The sequence below is a fragment of the Zootoca vivipara genome, chromosome 5 (genome assembly GCF_963506605.1).
Source record: "Zootoca vivipara chromosome 5, rZooViv1.1, whole genome shotgun sequence".
Lineage (NCBI taxonomy): Eukaryota > Metazoa > Chordata > Lepidosauria > Squamata > Lacertidae > Zootoca > Zootoca vivipara.
Window position 1 is genome coordinate 89,598,250 of NC_083280.1, and position 20,709 is coordinate 89,618,958.

The window sequence follows — 20,709 nt, forward strand, 5'->3', positions numbered from 1 at the left end:
GTCCAGCTGTTTTTTGCTTATGCAGTACCGTACGTAAATCGGGACCTGGTCCTGGGGGCTCCTGCCCCCCGCGGTTGGAGGTAGCGATGCTTGGAGAGCCTGCGCTGGGATCACCGGGAAGGGAGGACGCTTCCCCCACTTCAGCTCCGGTCCGACAGGGGGCGATAGAGCGCTGCCGGCCCCCCGGACTACACTTCCCAGAGTGCACCGCGCGCGGGGAAAAGCCCGGCCTTGAGCGCGGACCGGGCCTTCGCCGCCTCCCGGGGCCTCCAGCGGCCGGTTCTACCTGGCGCCGCAGCGCCTTCCCGTCCGCATGGAGAGCCCCGCCGCCACCTTCAGCCTGGCCTACGTGGTGCTGGCCGTGTGCTTCGTCTTCCCGCCCAACGAGTTCCACCTGGCCGGGCTGACGGTGCAGAACCTGCTGGGCGGCTGGCTGGGCAGCGAAGACGCGGCCTTCGTCCAATACCACCTCCGGCGGGGCGCCGGCACTCTCCTGGCCCACGCCCTGCTGCCCTTCGGTGCGTGAGCGGGAGGGAGAGGGGGCTGCGGAGGGGAGGAGGAGAAGGGCGGGCCCGTCACCATGTACCCTGCCATTCATTTATTTGTTTGGTATTATTATTATTAGTTGTAGTAGTAGTACCGTTATTATTACCTTTCTATACCGCCCCTCACGGTCCAACGCCAGATTTACGTATACGCTAAACAAGCTATAGCTTAGGGCCCCAATCTCTTGGGGGCCCAAAAATTTTTTAAAGGGAAAAAAATGTCTTTCACTATTAATATACTTCTTAATTGCATTTCAGTTCAACCATTACTTTGATAACATACATATTTTGTTATGGGCAAATGGCTATTAGATCCATAAATTACCATATAGCATATGTTCAACACAAAAAACGGCGGCAATTTGTTGTTGACAAAGGACAGCTGGACATATAAAGGGCCCCATTACCTTCACTAGCTTAGGGCCTCGTCAAACCTAAATCCGGCCCTGCCCTCACCCCAGGATCACAGGGCGGTTTGCAATATTAAAAGCGCAAAAACGCATGACATTCTGTGAACGTCCCTGAGACCTCTGGGTATAAGGCAAGGATGTAAATTCAATAAATTCAATAAAAATAGTAAACAATAACAATGCCCCCCGCAATTGGAAAGTCCATATATGGTTGAATCAAGCCAAAGGCCTGGGAAAGGAGGAATGTTTTTGCCTTTGCGAAGGCATTCCCTATTTTTAGGGGCCTGGGGAGAGGGCCCTATGAACATGTGCACTGGGGAAAATTTCCTAAGGACTTGCTTCCTTTTTTTCAGTTTCTCCTTCACTGCTCGCTCTTCACCGCTCTACACCTGTATCCCTAGAAAAAAGAAGCCTGCCATGGAAGGGATTTGCTGTGCTTTTTTGCTTTGAGACGCATGTCAAAGAGATGGTTGGAAGAGAAGCAGGGTCCTCTCTTTCCCCTCCCTTTCCCCTCCCTGACCACAATGTAGATAGGGCACAGTTTTCCAGGGATGAAAGTGCAGCAGGGAAAAAGCGTTTACACTGAGAGAAGGATATGTGGAAGTTCAGTGTCTGAAGTGTGAACTGTCAAGATGCTAGGTTCTTGTTGGAAGCTTTAAGTAACACCGACATGTATGTCAGGTTATTTTCTCTCCTAAAAGTACTTTTTTCCTCCCTTGCAGGTTACTATGCTGGCATGTGCTTTGCAGCACCCGAGAAACAACTTTGCAGTTTTTATCAGGCTCCAGAAAGCTGGAGAGTCTTTTTATTGTTGGCTGTTCTTGCCCCAACTATTGCTGGTATCCTAATATATTACTGGTCACGAAATGGCTGGAATAACCACCCCCTAGTCAAGACACTTTCCCTTTATGCCCTCCCACAGTCAGGTTGGAGGGCAGTGGCTTCCTCTATCAACACAGAATTCAGGAGGATTGACAAGTTTGCTACGGGAGCCCCGGGAGCCCGAGTAATTGTTACGGACACCTGGATCATGAAAGTGACCACATACTCTTTACATATTGCGCAGCAGCGAGATATTTTTCTAACCGTGGTGGACTCCAGACAGCATGATCTCTTGCCAGACTCGAACATGCCTGCACAGTTCCTCACAATTCGTGTTGCCAGTATTAATCCTCATGTGAAACCTTTTACTATCCGGTAAAATGGGCATTTTTTAAAAGTTTTTTTTTAGTTTTGTCATGTGTTCTCAATACAATATTCCATTATCTTGTTGTTAGAGCTGTATTTTTAAAGCAAGATTGCCTATGTGTGATATTTGGTGCAATCTGTTTTAATTAAATATATTCAGAGCTCAGGAAAGCTTGGGCAAACATAAGGGTTAAAGAGGTTTTAAAGGTCTCTGTTGCCTGTTGCTCACAAGTTACTCATGTGAGGGCATTCCAGAGGGATGGGTGCTGTCGCCAAGAAGGCCTGTTTCCACCAAGTGACAATCTGTTGGCTGTGAAACAGCCAACAGAATCTCCTCTAATCATAAAAATCGGCTTCGTTTTGTACTTGTGGGCTGCTAAGCATCCTGGTCCCAAGTTGTTTTGGACTTTAAATACCAGCCACAAAACCGTGAACTTAGCCAATGCAGATACTGTACTTTTAACACTGGTACTGTATACAGCAGGGGTGGCCAACTCCCAAGAGACTGCGATCTACTCACAGAGTTAAAAACTGGCAGTGATCTACCCCCTTTTTTGTTTTCAGGTCAAAGTTCTTGAGCTTTTTTTAGGAAGGAGGAAGGCCCATTTTTTTGGGGGGGGTTCGGGTCAAAGTTGTTGAGTTTGTTCTGGGAGGAGGTGAAATGTTGAGGGTTTTTTAGGGAGCCACAGTTGTTCACCTTCTTTGGGGGGAGCCAATGATCTACCAGTGATCTACTTCAGACATCCAGTGATCTACCGGTAGATCACGATCAACCTGTTGGACATGCCTGGTATACAGTATTATGTGCAAAGCTGGGTGCTCCATTAGACCCCCGAGTGTTTGCCCTTTGAGGTTATCTCTAGCATAGCTTGAACCACTTAATGGCAGGAAATCAGTGTTCAACCTAGCCATTTTAAAGGTGCTTTTCAAATAAATTGAGGAGACATTAACAAAACATTTCCCTCCAGTTTGAGGAGGCACAAATGAATACATAAAATGTCATGAGTCATATGCAAACTCATTTGATGCTAGAGATAGTTTTCAGTCATCTAAGACATTTAAATAACCCACTGAAAAACAAAAGTTAGTGTTGAAATCGTTTTATATATATATATATATATATATATATATATATATATATATATATAATATGCAGCAAAACAGTATGGTTTTCTTTGTTCCTAGTCTGTAATTAAAATGAGATAAAAGTAGCATCGGTATTTGAGAATGTGTCTCCTTTCTATAAAGCTCACATATAAAAAAGAAAGTACAATTTCTTTTACACTTGCAAATGGCTGATATTATCTGTTTTAGGCTGAATTCAACAGAATATGGGGAACTGAGAGAAAAGCTCCATGCTCCCATCCGTAATGCTGCTAATGTGGTAATACATCAGAGCCTCAGTGACTTGTTCCTGGAAACCTTTACCTCTTTGGTAGAGACAAATCAGACATACAGTGTTTCAAGCAATCAGGTAGGTTCAATATTGGAGGATGATAACTTGTTTTTTCGTGTTGCCTCTATTTAATAGTTGGAGAGTGGGCAAGTTGGTAGATTATCACTAAACCTAGAGTATGTTGCCAAATATCAGCTTTCCTGTCGAATATAAATAGCCCCAGGTGACAGGATCTGATTCCTACCTTCTGAAGTGCATCTTAAACAGGGGTCAGCAAACTTTTTCAGCAGGGGGCCGGTCCACTGTCCCTCAGACCTTGTGGGGGGCCGGACTATATTTTGAAAAATAATATGAACAAATTCCTATGCCCCACAAATAACCCAGAGATGCATTTTAAATAAAAGGACACATTCTACTCATGTAAAAACATGCTGATTCCCGGACTGTCCGCGGGCCGGATTTAGAAGGCGATTGGGCCGCATCCGGCCCCTGGGCCTTAGTTTGGGGACCCCTGATCTTACGCATGCACTTGGCCATTTAAAAACCAGTATTTTGCATATGCCATGTTCAGAAATGGGGACAATATCCAACTAAACAGTTCCACTAGTATGAGCACTTCTTGCTGCATGGCAGAACATTCCTCCCCTCTTCTCAAGTATCCCCTAAATATGGCTGGGGGAAGCCCAGAACCTATTTGGTGAATGTGCAGGGAAAGGAGAGGAATTTCTGCTGCACAGCCAGAAGTGCAAGCAGAACTGTTGAGTTGAATTCCATCTACCAGGGCCGTCTTAAGCTCCCCTGGCGCCGTGGAGCGACGGATCCCTCCGGCGCCCCCCCCCCGTTTCCCAGCGCGGCGGACGGGCGCAGCGCGGCTGCCACAGACGCTGCTGTGCGGCGCCGCGGCGGGCGGGCAGGCACAGCGGGGAGTCGGACCGGGCGGGCGTAGCTCGCGGCGCCCTCCTGGCGGGCCGGCGCCATGGTGCCCTGCGCCACCGGGGGTCTACCTAGAGCCGGCCCTGCCATCTACTACGGTATAAATTTTTAGTATCCCAGTGTGGGTGACTGAAACAGGCTCTTTCCCTTTTATGCAGAAAGCCTCTTCTTTTAATTTAATTTAAAATACAGAGAATGCATATGTGCTGATGTTTACCTTAATTGAGATCTAGTAATGTGTATGTAATTAGCATAAGCTTATGTTTGTTTACCTTTTCCTATGTGTTGTGGTGCAGAACTATGTGGAACTGGTTTTATCTTTTTAATCTGAAGGAGCTGCAGTAGTTATTTTTTTCTGATGAGGAAATGCTTTATTCACGTGCTTTATTTGCAAGCTGTTTTGGATCCTAAGATTTTTACTTAAGGAAGTTCTTGAAATAATGTTACGGGGGCAGAGGGGACTGCAGAAAATTTCCTTCCACGAACTTCCTCGAACTTGTTTATCTTTGGATCCAATTCTTTATCTAGATGTGTGTGCTTTGTTATGACTGGTTGTTTTGGCATTGACAATTCAGGGAGGTTCAGGGTTTTCAGTTGCAAAGCCCTGCATGTAAGCATTTATTAAGGCAAAGGATAAATTTGTGTCCATTTGGATGAAATGTGTGTCTTTGGCGTTTTGGAAGCAGAAAGGAGACAGAATAGTTCCTCCGAAGTTGCCACAAGCAAAAAAACCCCATGTATTTCCCTTTAGCTTTTTAAAGAAATGTTCTAGTACTAGAACAACTGCTGAGTTTTAAAAGAGAACATTTTTATTTAATTTAGGTTTAAAACCCCTCACATATGCATAGCTAGGCTTGTAAAAATTATGCATCTTATATCATAGCTGCCAAGTTATCCCTTTTTTACAGGGATTTTCCCTTATGCTGAATAGGCTTCCTCGCGAGAAAAGTGAAAACTTGGCAGCTATGCTTATATGCGAGCCAGGGTGGATAAAAATCAATGATTTTTTTAAAAAAATCAAAAAAAACGGATTTTTTTGATTTAAATCAGATTTTTTTTATTTAAATCGATTTTTTTGATTTAAATTGATTTTTTTAAAATAAAATGCTTTTTGAGGAAAATATATTACCATCCAAAGGTTATTCCATCATGAAATAAAGATTAGTTTTTTAATTATGTAGAATAAGGTTGTATATGTTTAATTTTTTGGGTAAATAAATTCCATTAATCCATTCACAATGTCATGCTCTTCCAGAGGTTTTTGTAAGATTATTGGGCAGTTTCTCTGCCTACAAGATGATATCACAGATGCTTGGTTTACTTTAGCAGTTCTCAAAACTGAATTTGACTCAACAGAGATCACATGCCTCTTCTTCACAGCAAAAATGTTATAACATGAACAGAGTTGAGAGAAAAGACCTTAATCCTATTGTTCTACAAACCTATGAATACAGAAACAACCCCTTCAGTGCTAAGTTTCAAGAAGTTCAGTGAATAGAACAGAAACAATATTTTTCTGATTGTTTGGAGTGGACAGTATTTAAGTTTTTCATGTGTAGGCTGGGCTGACAGTCTAAATTTCTTAAAATATATATATTTTGTTTTTGTTTAGCCAAATTAGTTAACAAGCATGGATGTTTGTTTAAGCAAATAACATATGCTGTAATGTTATTGTTTCAGTTGAATAAATCTATTTAAATTGTTATTATTAAGGTAATGATTATTTTTCTCCTTCCTAAGTACAACAGTAAAGTTGTCCAAATATGAATGATTAACCTATTAAACTGGGGATAAAAAACTAATATGAAAAGTTGTTATTCTAAAAATCTTCATCTACTTGCATATTAAAGTTATACCAGCAAGAATTGGTGGAGTCTCCTTCTTTGGAGGTCTTTAAGCAGAGGCTTGACAGGCATATGTCAAGAATGCTTTGATGGTGTTTCCTGCTTGGCAGGGGTTTGGACTGGATGGCCCTTGTGGTCTCTTCCAACTCTATGATTCTATGAATTAGTCTTTATGTAGAAAACTATGATTTAAATCAAGCCTTACTGACTAGTGATTTAAATCGTGATTTAAATCAGTTTGATTTAAATCAAATCCACCCTGATGCGAGCCAAAGAATGTTTACTCAAATGTAAGTCCTAGTGGCTTCATTGGGATTTACTTCCAATGAAATGTATCTTGGATTGCGGTTTTTAAGGCATCAAAAATATTTTCAAAGTCATTTTGAAAAACATTTGCTGGAAATTCAGCTGATGGGAGGAGTTCTACTTCAGTGGGGGTCAAAAAGCTTTAAAGCATTTACTGAAAATCTTCAGGGGGATGGGGAGCTTATAACTAAGTAGACAGATCCGTAAGAAAGGCTCACATGTAAATAGAATAACAGCTTTTTCCAAGGAGCAGCTAGCTAGATGTGATGAATTTAAAATTCACCATGCGTATAGATTTTCTCATGAGTAGCAGAACCCAGGTGCAGATGACTTTTACCCAGTAACAGCCCAAGGTGAGAACACCCCAAAATCATGCCACTAGGTGGCGTTTAAATTTGTGGCAATCATTTGTGTTAACGGTGACCGAAAATTTATACATACTGTAGTTGGTTACTTCAGATCATTAGTTTCTTTCTCTCTCCCCCCCCTCTTTCTTTTTGTGTGCTTATGACATCCTGTCTAGTGTCATGTATATTGATGGCACTATATATTAAATAAAACATAATAATTATATTGTGACGTATCTTTTCTCTTTCTGTCTGCAGGAGCTAGACCCATGCATTGGGTGTATGCAAACTACTGCAAATGTCAAGCTTTTGAAGAATTGTCAAGAGCCGAATGAAGGAGAGTGCCAACAATGCTACTGTCGTCCCATGTGGTGCCTGACTTGCATGGGCAAATGGTTTGCCAGTCGGCAAGACCAGCAGCACCCAGAAACCTGGCTTTCGAGCCGCGTGCCTTGCCCAACCTGCAGAGCCAAATTCTGCATTTTAGATGTTTGTGTTATACGATGAACAGGTCCCGGAACACTCCTTTAATCTGAATGTACTTCAAAGGTGGATGAATCCACTTGCTGTTTACTTTTTATGATTCTGTTCATGGGGACTTTCTGTTTGCTGTCTTTCTGATTATTTTTCTATTGGTTCAGTTTTTTTATTGCTGTAACCAAACAACGGAAAATGATTATTTTTCACCAGCTTTGGCTATTCTCTTTGGTTACATTAAATATTGTGTGATAGTTTAGAATCACATCAGACCTGTACTGAAGCAGAATTAGGGAACCTAGGGAACCCTGTGGCCTTCAAAGCTGTCCTTTCCACTAGTAGAAGAGGCAATTTCCATTGATTACGCTGCCTCCTACCATCTACTATGGAGGGTTGGGAGACACACAGGGGTGAGGGGGTGGGTTGCCAGAAATAGTCTCCCCACACAACCTAGCAGTGGAGGGAACAGTTCTGGCCATTATCTTCATGAGACCTGTTCAGGTTGAAACACGTAGCACAAAATGGGGTGAACATAAATTTAACTAGTTGGAGCAATACAGCCAATCAGTTCAGCTCTTGACTACATAGCATATTAAAAGAAGAAGAAGCCCATCTGCTCAGTAGTGGTTGGGGGCTTGCCTATTAAACAATACATAACCAGTCTCATCTGGGCTGGTGAACTGATCACAATTGTATTATGTCTGAAATCAGAACAAAAGTCACAGTATAAAAGTACATGTGTTAAGGTTTCAGGAATCTAGTATTAGATGGATGCTTTCTCTTTTGAAACAACTCTCAAATACTTGCCCTGGAATAGAACATCTGATTTTGCAAGAATAAATGTTCTATGGGCTTTCGCCCTTTTAAAGTTAATTAAATTAAATAGTTGGCTGGGATTCTGGGAGAGATGGGACAATTTTTGTTAGTCATGGAATATGTATCAGAAAATCTTTAGGTCAGAACTTTTTAATGCTTGTTGCTGCCCCAGCTTCTAATGCTTGGGATTCAGATGAGACACAAAATAGATCAATTGTACATGAGATACAAACTATTGTAAATAGATTAGTATCCTAAAATGCAATCCCGTATTACTTTGTAAATCAATATTAATCTTTATGGGATCTCTGCACTTACTTTTCCTTGATCTTCGGAGGCCTCCCATTATTAAATGAGAAGGATCACAGTTCACATACCCTTAATATGTATGAAATTGAACTTCACTTATTTAAAATGCTTGCTGACTATCCCACCTCCATAAGATATGTTCTTAACCTTACTAACCTTGAGGCTAGTCTAGCTGACATGCAGTTACTATTCTTCCTACTATTATGATGTGGGAAAATACAACAAGCCATAGTAAGTCTGTTTTGCCAGTTGCCATCTGGGTGTACAGCATTAGGCTGGAGCTCCTATCTGCCTCTAATGCATTTGTACTATTCCAGCAGGAGCAGAGGGACAAGTCCCTATGGATTACAGCTATGTATTGCCTTGGTAGACAAGGTCACAGTGGTTATCAGGGTTGTGAAAACATGGGAAGCACCTGCATTGCTATTTTGTTGGCATATGCCCTGAATATTGCCTTTGATAGATGCCTCTGCCTAGGTGCCTTACAAGTACCTGTTCATCTTGTGTGTCTTGTAGAGCCACCCACTGGAGGGGAACCAGAAGCAGGCATTGATCTGCAGTTTCAACTTTATAGTCTTCCACTCGCTTGGTAGTGATTTAAACTGGAGGATTATCCAGCTCTTGCTTGTGGGATCACCCTGTGTTTTTGCAGGAGGATTGTTCGAGAATTGCTTTGTGTTCTGTTATTTTGCCATTGTACGCCATTTCCCCAGCTACCTCCATGGAAATTGGGCAAAGACCACACTGTGAAGAGACATGCAATTCTAGTTCTCAACTGTGTGGGTAACTGCCATGGGGCAACTGTCTGCATCCTCAGTATTGATCCTTCACTCCGGCAAGTAACTCATGTTGTGATCTTTTAGTGGGTCTTTGAGGGTGCTCTGAAGGAGGATCCACTCTGAAAGATTGACAAGGACACACTATAAACATTTCTCCAACATTTGTTTCTTGTACAGTATGAAATAAAAGATCATATCCAGGGTACTCTGTAATACTACTTTCTTTGTCGTCGTCGCCCCCCCCCCAAATGTATTGCAACCTTCCATATTTTTTTACTTCCTTAGTATACATAAACTCATTTTTGTTGATTCTGTATTTGTTTGTTATGGATAATTAGCAATGCACAAACCCTCAGGGCAGAAGAGGGAGGGAGAGAGAGTGTGTATCTATGTCCCAGCTCCTGCCAACCTAGCAGTTCGAAAGCATGCTCATGCAAGTAGATAAATAGGTACCACTGCAGCGGGAAGATCAATGGTGTTTCTGTGCGGTCTGGTTTCCGTCATGGTGTTCCGTTGCGGCAGAAGCTGTTTAGTCCTGCTGGCCACATGACCTGGAAAGCTTCTCTGTCTGTGGACAAATGTCAGCACCCTTGGCCTGAAAGCGAGATGAGCGCCACAACCCCATAGTTGCCTTTGACTGGACTTGCTCTGTCCAGGGGTCCTTTGCACCGTGTGTGTGTGTGTGTGTGTGTGTGTGTGTGTGAGAGAGAGAGAGAGAGAGAGAGAGAGAGAGAGAGAGAGAGAGAAACCCAGTTATTTCCTTCTGGATATTCAGGGTCCCTTAACTGCACTGATGTAATCAAAACAATTCTCTTTGGGCTTCCTGGAACTTAGTTCTTTCTGGTTCAGATGAATCACTTAAGGATTGCAGAGCTCCTCTTATCCCTTGCTTGCTGGGTTGCCTTTTGACAATGCCACCAACTTGTTTCCCTGGCATTTCTGTGATGAGTCAGCTGCGCTGCAGTTACTCTCCTTGCCTGACTTGCCTATACTGCTTATTGCCTCAATGTAAGGACATGATTTGGTAATCACATGGCTGTGATCCCATGGAAACGAGGGAATTATCTCCATGCCATTAATATTGCCAGAATTGTACTATCCATACACAAGAACAGTGCAATCATCACTGGGGTGAATTGTCAAGGATTGCAGGAGAACCTTTTTAAAAAATAAAATGGGGATTTTAAGGGGAGGGGAACCTAAAAAAACTCAGTAAGGGCTAAGTATGCTCAGTAGTAGGCAAAGAATACTCACTCGGAGAAAACAAACAAACAGAAAACAGGGCAGAGGCCAGAGCCGGATTTAGGTTTGATGAGGCCCTAAACTACTGAAGGTAATGGGGTTTTTATATGTCCAGCTGTCCTTTGTCGTATGTCTGTACAGTACAGTACTGTATTTGCATTTCCGACTTTCCCGCCAACTGATCCCGCCGAGTGGGCGGAGCCTTTGAAAAGCGAGGCAAAACAGGCAGACAAAGGGAAGCGCGCGCTTATGGGCGGGGCGGGGGCAGGGAGGAGCCGGGAGCGCCGAAGAAACTCCCATTGGGGGACGTACCACCTTCATCGCTGAGTGGGGGTAATTAATATATGCGGAGAGTGGGGAAATCGAGACTACATACATCACATATACGTATATCTCGAAGGGGAAATCGCGTGGCAAGGACACCCCCCCCCCGCCGCGCGCCCGTAATGGTAGGAGCCGCCCAGGCGGTGTTCGCGCAGGCGCTCTCTCGCTCGAGGCTCGCTTGAGGGAGGGGAGCGCAGTCGTTTCTTGTTTGGCGGGAGGGAAGGAAGGAGGCGGCGGGAACGAGGCGCGGAAGGGAAAGAGCGGCTATTTTCCTTTTTTTTGTCCAGCTCAGCCATGTCGTCGCGTCAGCGGAGCCCGCTCGGTGGCCGCGCTCACAGTAGGTGCGTGTCCTCTGCCTCCTCCTCAGGGGAATTGGTTGGGGGGGGGTGTCTGAAGGCGACCCAGGCCGCTGTGTGTCGAGGGCCGCCTTTCGTGCCTCAGCCCAGGGGGGGTCGGGGGGCCTTCAAACTCCTCCCTACCCCCACTCACTTTCAAAATCTGCCTGTTACGGTTTCTGTGAAGTAGGTCAGCGAGAAGGAAAGTGTAATAAGCAAAGATCTGCCCTTATTCCCTTATGGGGTACACAAGAGCCCTTATTGGGTTCTCCATCGGTCGGAGAAGGGCAGATTTTTGCTTATGACAAAGGAGGCCCTGGTAAGGCAAACCAAGAAGAAAGGAGAGAGAGATGTTTGCTTGCTTGCTTGCTTGCTTGCTTTGTATGCGAGTAACGCCCCTCCCCCCATTTCATAATTTTAAGTTGTTTTTTATTGATAATAGTTCAGCCATCGTTTACTGTAATCGCTAAGAGTGAATGTCTGTTTTATTTGCTGATGTTCTGAGAGTCCCATTTTATTTTGTGCTGTTCCAATAGGCCATGGAACAACATATCGGTGAATCGGTGGGACGGCTTTTTCAGAAATAAGTGGAAACTCTAAACTGGAGGAACTCTGTTTGAGAGAGCAGCTCTGCTTATGAAACAGTCTTAAAGCCGCCTTTCTCAACCTTAGGTCCTCTGGTGTTGTTGGACTACAACTCCCATCATCTCTGACGGCTGGCTAGGGACGATGGGAGTTGTAGTCTAAGAACATCTGGGGACCCAAGGTTGAGAAAGGCTGGTCTAGGGGGTACAGGAGACTATTTGTGCTAAATGTTTGTCAATAAATATTCCACATCTAGGGTGCAGTTTTAAGGTGTGCGGTTAAAATGCCAACATGCAGTACTTTGTCAAGTCATCTGAGGGCGGGTCTTTTTGCTTAGATTATCCCCCCTCTTCTCTCTATCCGCATAGCTGTAAAGTCCTCAGAGGGCATAAGTAGAACAATCCAATTATGATTTAAATTTTGTATTATATATATATATATATATATATATATATATATATATATATATATATATAATTTGTATACTGGCTATACCTGCAGGTCTCAATGCGGTTCACAGGATAAAATCACAATATAAAAACAAAATGCATAATCAAAATAAAAACAAGAATGGCAGCCCAATAACAACCCCATAACCCTCCCCAACAAGCATTTTCTAGTGACTTTATAGTCTACATATATAAAATTGTTTACAGTTTTCACTTTCTGATTGCTTCCTCACAGACCACCAGCTCGTTGGACTCAAGGAAGGAAGCGTGGCGCAGATGGCAAACACAGAAGCACACATGATCCAAGCATGTCCAATTCTGATGATAAAAATACATGCAGTTTGTCAGACGGTAGGCCAGATAGGTATGTATATAAAGTATGCTGAATTTAAAGCACAGTTAAAGTTTACTTTATAATGCGTAGATGATATGCAGTAAGTTTTGACAACTGAATATGCACTAGCAGCATACTAGGTGTATACTACACTTTTAGAGGAACTTAAATGCAAAAATTCAAATTGAATTGTTTAATTTGTGGACCTACTGGTACAGGACACATTTTATTGTACTTTTAAAAATATTGTTTTAAAGCTGCAATTCTATATTTATTGGGATTTGGTTTATAGTTTCACAACACCAGAAGGCCATAAACCTCGTTCACGATGTTCAGACTGGGGAAGTGCAGTTGAAGAAGATGAAATGCGGACTAATGTTAATAAAGAAATGGCCAGGTATGGCTGCATAATTCATTAAAAATATTTGTTGGGATGTAGAAATACTCAATGGCTGCCTACTACTGAGATCAAAACCACCAGAATGCCTATATTACGCAAATCCAATTGAAGAAACATGTAAACGTAATAGGCTGTATGATAACAATTACAAAGTTATTTACTAGAAACTACTTCTCAAAAATTAGATACAGCTTCTCGTAGTGTCAAAATCAACATTGTGACATAATATATAAAAATGTTGATTTTGACAGTATGAGAAGCTGTATCTAATTTTTGAGAAGTAGTTTCTAGTAAATAACTTGCTATTGAAGGAATTTTGGTATTTAACTTGGTAATTGTTATACAGCCTATTATGTTTACCTGTTTTTAGTACTGATGAGATGGCAAAATTTTAACTGTCTTACTTGGATGCTAGAAGTAGATCTTACTCTGAATGTGAGAGCATTGATTTATTCCTCTGAGCAGTGAGTTCAGAATAATATTGATAACTCCCATATTCAGAAAAAGACAACATTTTGTTCTTTTTCATTTGGCAACAAAAAACAATTATTGATTATATTGTACAAAGTTACAATATAACTATAACTTTATTATTGTAAGCCTTTGAGAGACAATTATTAGACTTGTAAAGTGGGATAAAATATAGTAAAACAATTATGAAATGATAAAACTACCCATTTTGGATAAGTTTATTGGTATGAGAGCAGCCTGGGAAGTGACCCAGTGAGCTATATTAGTTGATTGCTTTTTGTTCTTGTCTTAGATCTTCATGGGCATTGCAGCTAGGGAGGGTAGGGTTAACCTTCCCCAACCACAATATCCCTGAAGATCACCTCTTTACCTGCACAGCAATTTATGCTTGCAAAATATTCACAACAGTTAAGAGACTGTTTTCAATCCTAATTGGAGGCGGGGAAGGGGTTCTTGCTGTGCATGGGAAAGGAAGGACCATGACTTTCCAGCAGTAACATCTCCAGCCCTCCTGCACTGAAATGCTTGCTTTTCTATTGCAAAATTGAGTGAATCTGTAGTCTTTGTTGGGGGATGTTTAACATTATGGGAGTATAGCTCAAGTAGGGAAAATAAATTAGGAAATAATTAAGGTCTGCTTGAATAAAACAATTAAAGCTATTTATTTATTGTAATTATTATTGAAGATTTACATCTTGTTTTCTAATAATTTTGTGATATTAATGTGTGTGTAGTAATTTTCTTAATTAAGAAAAGGGAAATACTTTTTGAAGTCTAAATGATACAGAGGTGAGGGGGCTCCCCATATTGCACCTAGCATGTGGGCCAGTAATTTGCCACCCCTGAGCCACATGGTATCATTTTAATGTTAAAGTTGGTAAATCACTGTAGGAGTGGGATTGTTAAACTGGAAACAATTGCACCCAAGCTGTTAGGTGCTTGGGGAAAGGATTCTGCTGTAGCTATTACAAGGGCAACATAGCTTAAAGCTGAATGCAGTAAAAATGTCACATGTGAAGGTTTTTGGGAGAAGCTTACAGTTTCTTTACTTAGAGCAACTGTTCTGATTATGAAGAGATTGAATGGGTCCTACTCAACTGTATAGTAACTGATTATTTACCCTGTTTCTCCTAAAATAAGACATACCCATAAAATAAGCCGTAGCAGGATTTCTAAGCATTTGCGCAATATAAGCCATACCCCGAAAATAAGACATAGTGATAGGCGCAGTTCTGGAGGGCGCCAAGGAAGAGGCTAGGCTTGGACATGTAATTAAAAAATAAGACATCCCCTGAAAATAAGCCACCGTGGGGTTTTTTGAGGAAAAATAAATATAAGATGGTGTCTTATTTTTGGAGAAACATGGTATTAAATAAGCCTCAATATCAGGTGACCAAGATTTAACGTTGTTCCGGCAGTTAGCAGCCTTATGCAAAGGTTCTGCATCTTCGTACTGCAATAGAGTGGCTATGATAATAAAATAGTGGAAATGTGTGCTAAAATAAAAGTACATTTTGTAGATACAAAAGAAAACTCTTGATAAATGAATACGGAAGAGAGAGAAAGCTGTCTTCTGGAAGGTAAGAGTCAAACTCATCTTTTGGGTGTGGTGAAATGGTTATTCTGAACTATACTGTTTTTCTGGTTAGCTATGAAAATGCTTGAGCTTTCCTGTTCTTTAATGTATCATCCTTTTAGCCCTCATCATCAGTCCTTCACTAGTGAGTGCTTTTACTCCACCCTTCAGCATGCTTTGGAGGTGGCTTACAAAATAACAATATAAAATACTACACCCACACATCTAACATCTTTCGTTCTAGAAGTTGAATAAATCTCAAACCAAATGTAACACAATTTTAGTTTTAAAAGCCTAGAAAAATAATAAAGGTATTTGCCTGGCACCAAAATGAGAACATTCCCATTTCTAGGAAAGCCTCTCAGGACAGAGCATTACAAAGCTAGGATACCATTACTGAGAGGTGATGACCCACTGCCCCAGATGGCAAAAGAATGACATTTGCTTAAGATTTTACTGTACAGACATGCACATGTGAGATAGGTACCCCAGGTGCCTTCAGGTACCCCAGTCCTAAGCTGAGAAGCACTTAAAAGCAAACACCTTGAACTGAGCCCAGGATATTGATTGGGGAGTCACTGGTTTAGTATGATCATAACACATAGCCCCAGCAACCATGTTTTGAACTAATTGGGGTTTACAAACACCTCCAAAGGCAGCTTTTGTGTAAAGTGCATTACAGTAGTCCAATCTAAAAGGGTACCACCAGAGCATGGCTGAGGTGACGCTATATAGCAGAGGGTATGGAGGGTTTAGCAGGGCAGAAACGGTGTCCACTACAAGCCCCAATAATGCCAAAAGGTTAGTGTTCAAGGTTGGCTGAAACCCTGAAAAGGAACACATCCATTTCACCACGGGGATACATTTCAGTACAGCACCGCCATCTGTGCGCAACCGCATTTATGTTGGCTGCTGCTAAATAAATAGTTTGGGCTCTCCTTGTTTGGCGCTGCTGCCTGAATGAGGGATGGCTGCCTGTGATCAACCAGCAGTGCAGGGTGGGAGGTGCCTTCTCTCTGCTTCTCCTGCTCCATTGTGTGTCTGCACCCCCTCCTGGCACCAGTTCTAGTGGCGCCCTTCTTGCACTGGATCCTTGCAGGCAGACAGGCTGGACAGCGACCCTGAGCAATTTCCAGGCTGAGTCTCCTCCCTGTGTGCCTTCCTTAAAAGTGGGGTGCTCCCCACTTTACGTAATTACACTTTATGATTGTAGGGGCTTGGAACGTAACCCCTGTGTAAGTTGGAGGACACCTATACTATATTGTGTTACAGTTTAATTTGTATTTATATAGTGCTGTTAACCTGTCATGAAAAAGCTAGTTAAAAATAAAATAAAAATCAACATTCTATTTTCAGTTCTGACTCCAAGGAGTCCACAGCAGCAGTGGAACTTGAGACGGATGAGGCTGTTCTGATGAGGAGACAGAAACAAATAAATTATGGGAAGAACACACTGGCATATGACAGATATATTCGAGAAGTTCCAAAGTATGTTTTCTTGTTTACTAGGAGCATGAGGGTTTTCTTTTATAACTTGCTACTGGTTTCATTGCAGACACTTATGGCAACCGTAAAGTATGGCTTGATTCTAATATACTGCCCTTGTTAAAGTGTATACAGTAGCTATTTTTCATCCATAGTCTTATTTTAATTTGATGTTAGATTTTTGAATATTCTTTTAGAGGTTCTGTGATTACTCACTTGAACAGGTCAGTTGTCTTTTGAAGTATACAGGCAAATAATGTTCTAAATTGAAGCATTCAGATATGTGTTAAATTAAGCAATTGTTTTGATAAAGGCAATAGTAAGCAGAAAGAATGACACTAATGAAGTGAAATTTTGATTAATTATAATTTACTGTAATTAATGCTTGGTCTTGCATTTGGAATAAAAGCATAGCTTGGTTTAAAATGCCATGTAAACAGTTTTTAATTTTTGTTACAGGTGTCTACGAGTTCCAGGGGTCCATCCAAGGACTCCCAATAAATTTAAGAAGTATAGCCGAAGATCCTGGGACCAACAAATCAGACTGTGGAAAGTTGCACTTCATTTTTGGGACCCTCCTGGTGAGAGGAGTTGTGACATGCAAGTAATGTAAGTACCAGGTGTCTTTAGAGTGAATAGAAACTAATAACTTTAAAAAATGAGGGACTGTTTAGATCTAAAGAATTTCAGTTATAGTGAGCTTCTCCTTAATATAGCTAGGTTTAAGAGTTATTCAATTTAGACTTCATTTTAAAGCAAAGTTTAGCATATAATCTGCATAATGGGCGCACTTAAGACCATTGATTTTCAATAGCATTTATACACATGTAACTGTGTGACTAAGAACTAAGACTGCCTTAATTCCCAGAAGTATTTCAGAATTAATGTGAACTGTTAAAGGTTTGAAAAAGCAGCATTACCAAGCTTAAATAGCTATTGAAATATAGCTATGGGGCCAGATGTATAAACTTAGAAACTACCGTATTTGCCTGGAATCTTGGTTCTGATACTCATAGAATCTATAACTGTCAAAAATTAATAACTGATAATTGCTTTTCTCCCCTCACAGTAGTCCTGTTGATCTTGGTGACATGGAAACAGAGTCTATAGGAAGTAATTCTGCTGGGTCACAAGGAAGCTCTCAGGATAATGATGTAAGTACTTTGAAGCCTGGAATAAGTATTTTGTTAGTCCTGCTTCAGCATGTACAGTGGTACCTCGGTTTAAGTACACAATTGGTTCTGGAAGTCTGTACTTAACCTGAAGTGTACTTAACCTGAAGCGAACTTTCCCATTGAAAGTAAGGAAAAGTGGGTTAATCAGTTCCAGACGGGTCCATGGAGTACTTAAACTGAAGCGTACTTAACCTGAAGCGAACTTTTACTCCCATTGAAAGTAATGGAAAGTGGATTAATCCGTTCCAGACTGGTCCGCAGAGTACTTAAACTGAAAGTACTCCAACCGAAGCGTACTTAAACCGAGGTATGACTGTACAAGTATCTGTTGCTGTTAAGGTGCTAGATCACTGATTAACCCAATCTTGCAACAAAGTCTGAAAGGTACTAGCTGCTTGCCAAAAGCTAGTGGACTGCCAATAGCTGATGCACTGCTGGGTTAGTTGATGTTGAGCTACCCAGTACTTGCTTATTTTTGTCTCCAAAACTACCTCATCAGAGTACATAGCACCTCTATTTTTTCCATAGGCACTGTAAAACTCTTCTTCCCTTGTGTTCTCCACCTTCCCATGCCTCTTCTGTCCCTCTTTTCTCAGCCCACCCAGTACAGAATAGGGTTTCCCTTCTTTTAGTATGTTTATGTATACTTTTCCCACCCGCTTGCTTGCATTTGTCATTTTCTCCTCTCCTCCCACCCCGCTAACATTTTCTGCCTTTAGTATACAGCCCTTGCTTTGCTAGGTAATACATTTGACATATCTGACAAAAGTTGCATTATGAACATTTTTCAGAGTGACCTCCCACAGACAACAGGAAGTTGTTTCACAGACAACAGGAAGTTGATGATCAGTTTTCCCTTTCCATTCCCACATAGCATGGACATTATTTTAAGTTATTCTGTGTCTTCAGAGGAATAATTGAAGTGTCACATTACAGTATCTGTAATGTGTAATCTGTAAAGGTTTGCAGGGGAGAAAGGATGATTTGCACAGTCATAGGAAATTTACAAAAGCTGAGATAAACACAGGTTGTGGTTCAAAATCTTATTGCCATTCACTGTTGCTGTGATGTCTGATGTCTGCCATTCACTGTTGCTGTAATTGCTAAGATTTTCTTTAGAAAAGACCTGGAGGCATAGAGGTTGTGGCTTTTTGTGAAAAGTGCAGAGAGTAAAGAATAAATTCAGTAATTAAGTTATAAGTGAAGGTGTGATGCAGTGATGGCAAAAAAATGAGGTTTGAGTGAGTAGTAGATAAAGGGTGAATGTTGGACAGGAAGGGAAAATGTCTTAAATTTTCACAGATCTGCCTTTTTCTTCTTGGAAAAAACCATAATGGTGTGAGGGAGAGGTACCCAGAACTTAGGAAAAATTAAAGCCATTTTGTTGCTCTTCTGTGCTATCGAATCCACTTCGCAAGATACATTTCTTTACAGTGGTACCTCTGGTTATGAGCTTAATTCATTCCGGAGGACTGTTCTTAAGCCAAAACCGTTCTTATCATGAGGCGCACTTTCACTAATGGGGCCTCCTGCTGCTACTGTACCGCTGGCATGCGGCTTTTCTTGCATTCCAGGGCAAAGTTCGCAAGTAGGGGCATCTACTTCCAGGTTAGCGGAGCTCGTTACCCGAAGCGTTGGTAAAGACGGTATGTAACCCGAGGTTCCACTGTACTTTGGAAAAAAATTGCACTAATGATCAACAGAGAGTGTTAAGAATGAAGTCCCAGGAGTGAGATTTTCCGTACCCCACTTAGAGACAATTGTAGCGAAGCAGTATATGAATTATTCAAATAAATAAATAATAGTTAATCTATTTGTCTTGTTTGTTAATCGAGTTTTCCATCTGTTTTAGGAAAACTGTATGGGCACACCCACCAAAGTGAGAAGCATCGACCACCTGGTGGAAGATGAATTTGAGCTGGAGGCATGTTAGGTTTTGACATACTTCATGACTGTAAAGCATGCATTCTACTGGCTGCTTTTTGAGAAAGGAATGTCTTACTCAGAAGACACATACACCTGAAATTGTCTTATCTTACAGTCTGGAGAACTGGAGTATGGCAGCTGTGAAATTGCAATCTGTTTTCGCCTGACCACCACTACTACTTCTTTTTTTCAAAGCATAAAACTTGAGTTATATGTCATTGAGTGATTGCCTAATTTTATGTATACTCAGGAGGTAGCTTTATAAACAGTTTAATTATAGTTCAGAAGATAAACCAGCCCAGACAATGTTGACACACTTGAAGAGCTTGAAAACTTGACATTAGAAGGAGAACTTCAGCATCGGTGCTGAGCTATTGGCTCTTGTCCACAGACGAAGAATATGATAGGCAGTAAGTAGTAGTTCCACTTATTAATAAGTAGGACCACTTATTGATAGCACTAGGCAGTGGCATTTTATGCCTCTTGAACCTTTGTGTTCTTCAGATATTGACAACGTGTGCAATAACAAGGTAATGAGTGTGAACAGGCTCTTTTCTTTATGATAAAAGGCTTTGACGCAGTTTCCAGGTCCACCTTACGGTGTCAGCTCTCAAGTTTATTCTAAATTGATGCTTGTAAATAGTTGTGTGCAGAACTTCATTAACTTTTAAAGAAGAATTAATGAACAGAACTTTGGAGACTTGACTTTATTTTTTTCATTATGTAAAGCTATAGACTTTTTACTAAAACATTTGCTGTTTTGTATGGGATAAGGCATAAATAAAGCAAGTAAATCTTTATGTGTATGGTGCAAACATTGTCATGAAAACATTCTGCAAATAAGATGCAAAGAGATGTAAGATTAAATTCTGAGGCTACTTTAATCAGTGCTGCCAGTCCACTTGGAAACCAATGATCACAGTGTCAGCAGTGTGTACAAAATACCACCACTCAGAATCAGGCCAAAAATCCATATTTGTTTGGAAGTAAATCCTACAAAATTCAGTAACATTCATATCTACCTTGTTAGGCTTGCAGCTCAAGGTTGAGGTCCTTA

The 20,709-nt window shown here is 41.4% G+C and overlaps 2 protein-coding genes across 2 annotated transcripts; both read left to right on the forward strand.

The window, feature by feature from the left end:
* The first annotated feature begins 208 nt into the window (after positions 1-208).
* TMEM129 (transmembrane protein 129, E3 ubiquitin ligase) lies at positions 209-10,068 on the forward strand. The gene is made up of 4 exons (XM_035138392.2): positions 209-518; positions 1,678-2,152; positions 3,458-3,617; positions 7,228-10,068. The coding sequence occupies exons 1-4, from the start codon at positions 314-316 to the stop codon at positions 7,474-7,476; spliced, it is 1,089 nt and encodes a 362-aa protein (XP_034994283.1). The 5' UTR covers positions 209-313; the 3' UTR covers positions 7,477-10,068.
* Positions 10,069-11,109: 1,041 nt separating this feature from the next.
* On the forward strand, positions 11,110-20,452 carry SLBP (stem-loop histone mRNA binding protein). Its single transcript, XM_035138559.2, has 8 exons — positions 11,110-11,257; positions 12,521-12,649; positions 12,912-13,016; positions 15,011-15,070; positions 16,423-16,554; positions 17,011-17,160; positions 17,621-17,705; positions 19,579-20,452. The coding sequence occupies exons 1-8, from the start codon at positions 11,211-11,213 to the stop codon at positions 19,657-19,659; spliced, it is 789 nt and encodes a 262-aa protein (XP_034994450.1). The 5' UTR covers positions 11,110-11,210; the 3' UTR covers positions 19,660-20,452.
* The last annotated feature ends 257 nt before the right edge of the window (positions 20,453-20,709 follow it).

What these genes read in the sequence shown, in the direction of transcription:
- SLBP (XM_035138559.2), top strand. Translation starts at nt 11,211, where the DNA reads ATGTCGTCGCGTCAGCGGAGCCCGCTCGGTGGCCGCGCTCACAGTAG. An exon ending in GGTGGCCGCGCTCACAGTAG is followed by an intron (nt 11,258 to 12,520) that starts GTGCGTGTCCTC and finishes GCTTCCTCACAG; the next exon opens with ACCACCAGCTCGTTGGACTC. An exon ending in GTTAATAAAGAAATGGCCAG is followed by an intron (nt 13,017 to 15,010) that starts GTATGGCTGCAT and finishes TACATTTTGTAG; the next exon opens with ATACAAAAGAAAACTCTTGA.
- TMEM129 (XM_035138392.2), top strand. Translation starts at nt 314, where the DNA reads ATGGAGAGCCCCGCCGCCACCTTCAGCCTGGCCTACGTGGTGCTGGCC. An exon ending in CCACGCCCTGCTGCCCTTCG is followed by an intron (nt 519 to 1,677) that starts GTGCGTGAGCGG and finishes CCTCCCTTGCAG; the next exon opens with GTTACTATGCTGGCATGTGC. An exon ending in ACAGTGTTTCAAGCAATCAG is followed by an intron (nt 3,618 to 7,227) that starts GTAGGTTCAATA and finishes TTCTGTCTGCAG; the next exon opens with GAGCTAGACCCATGCATTGG.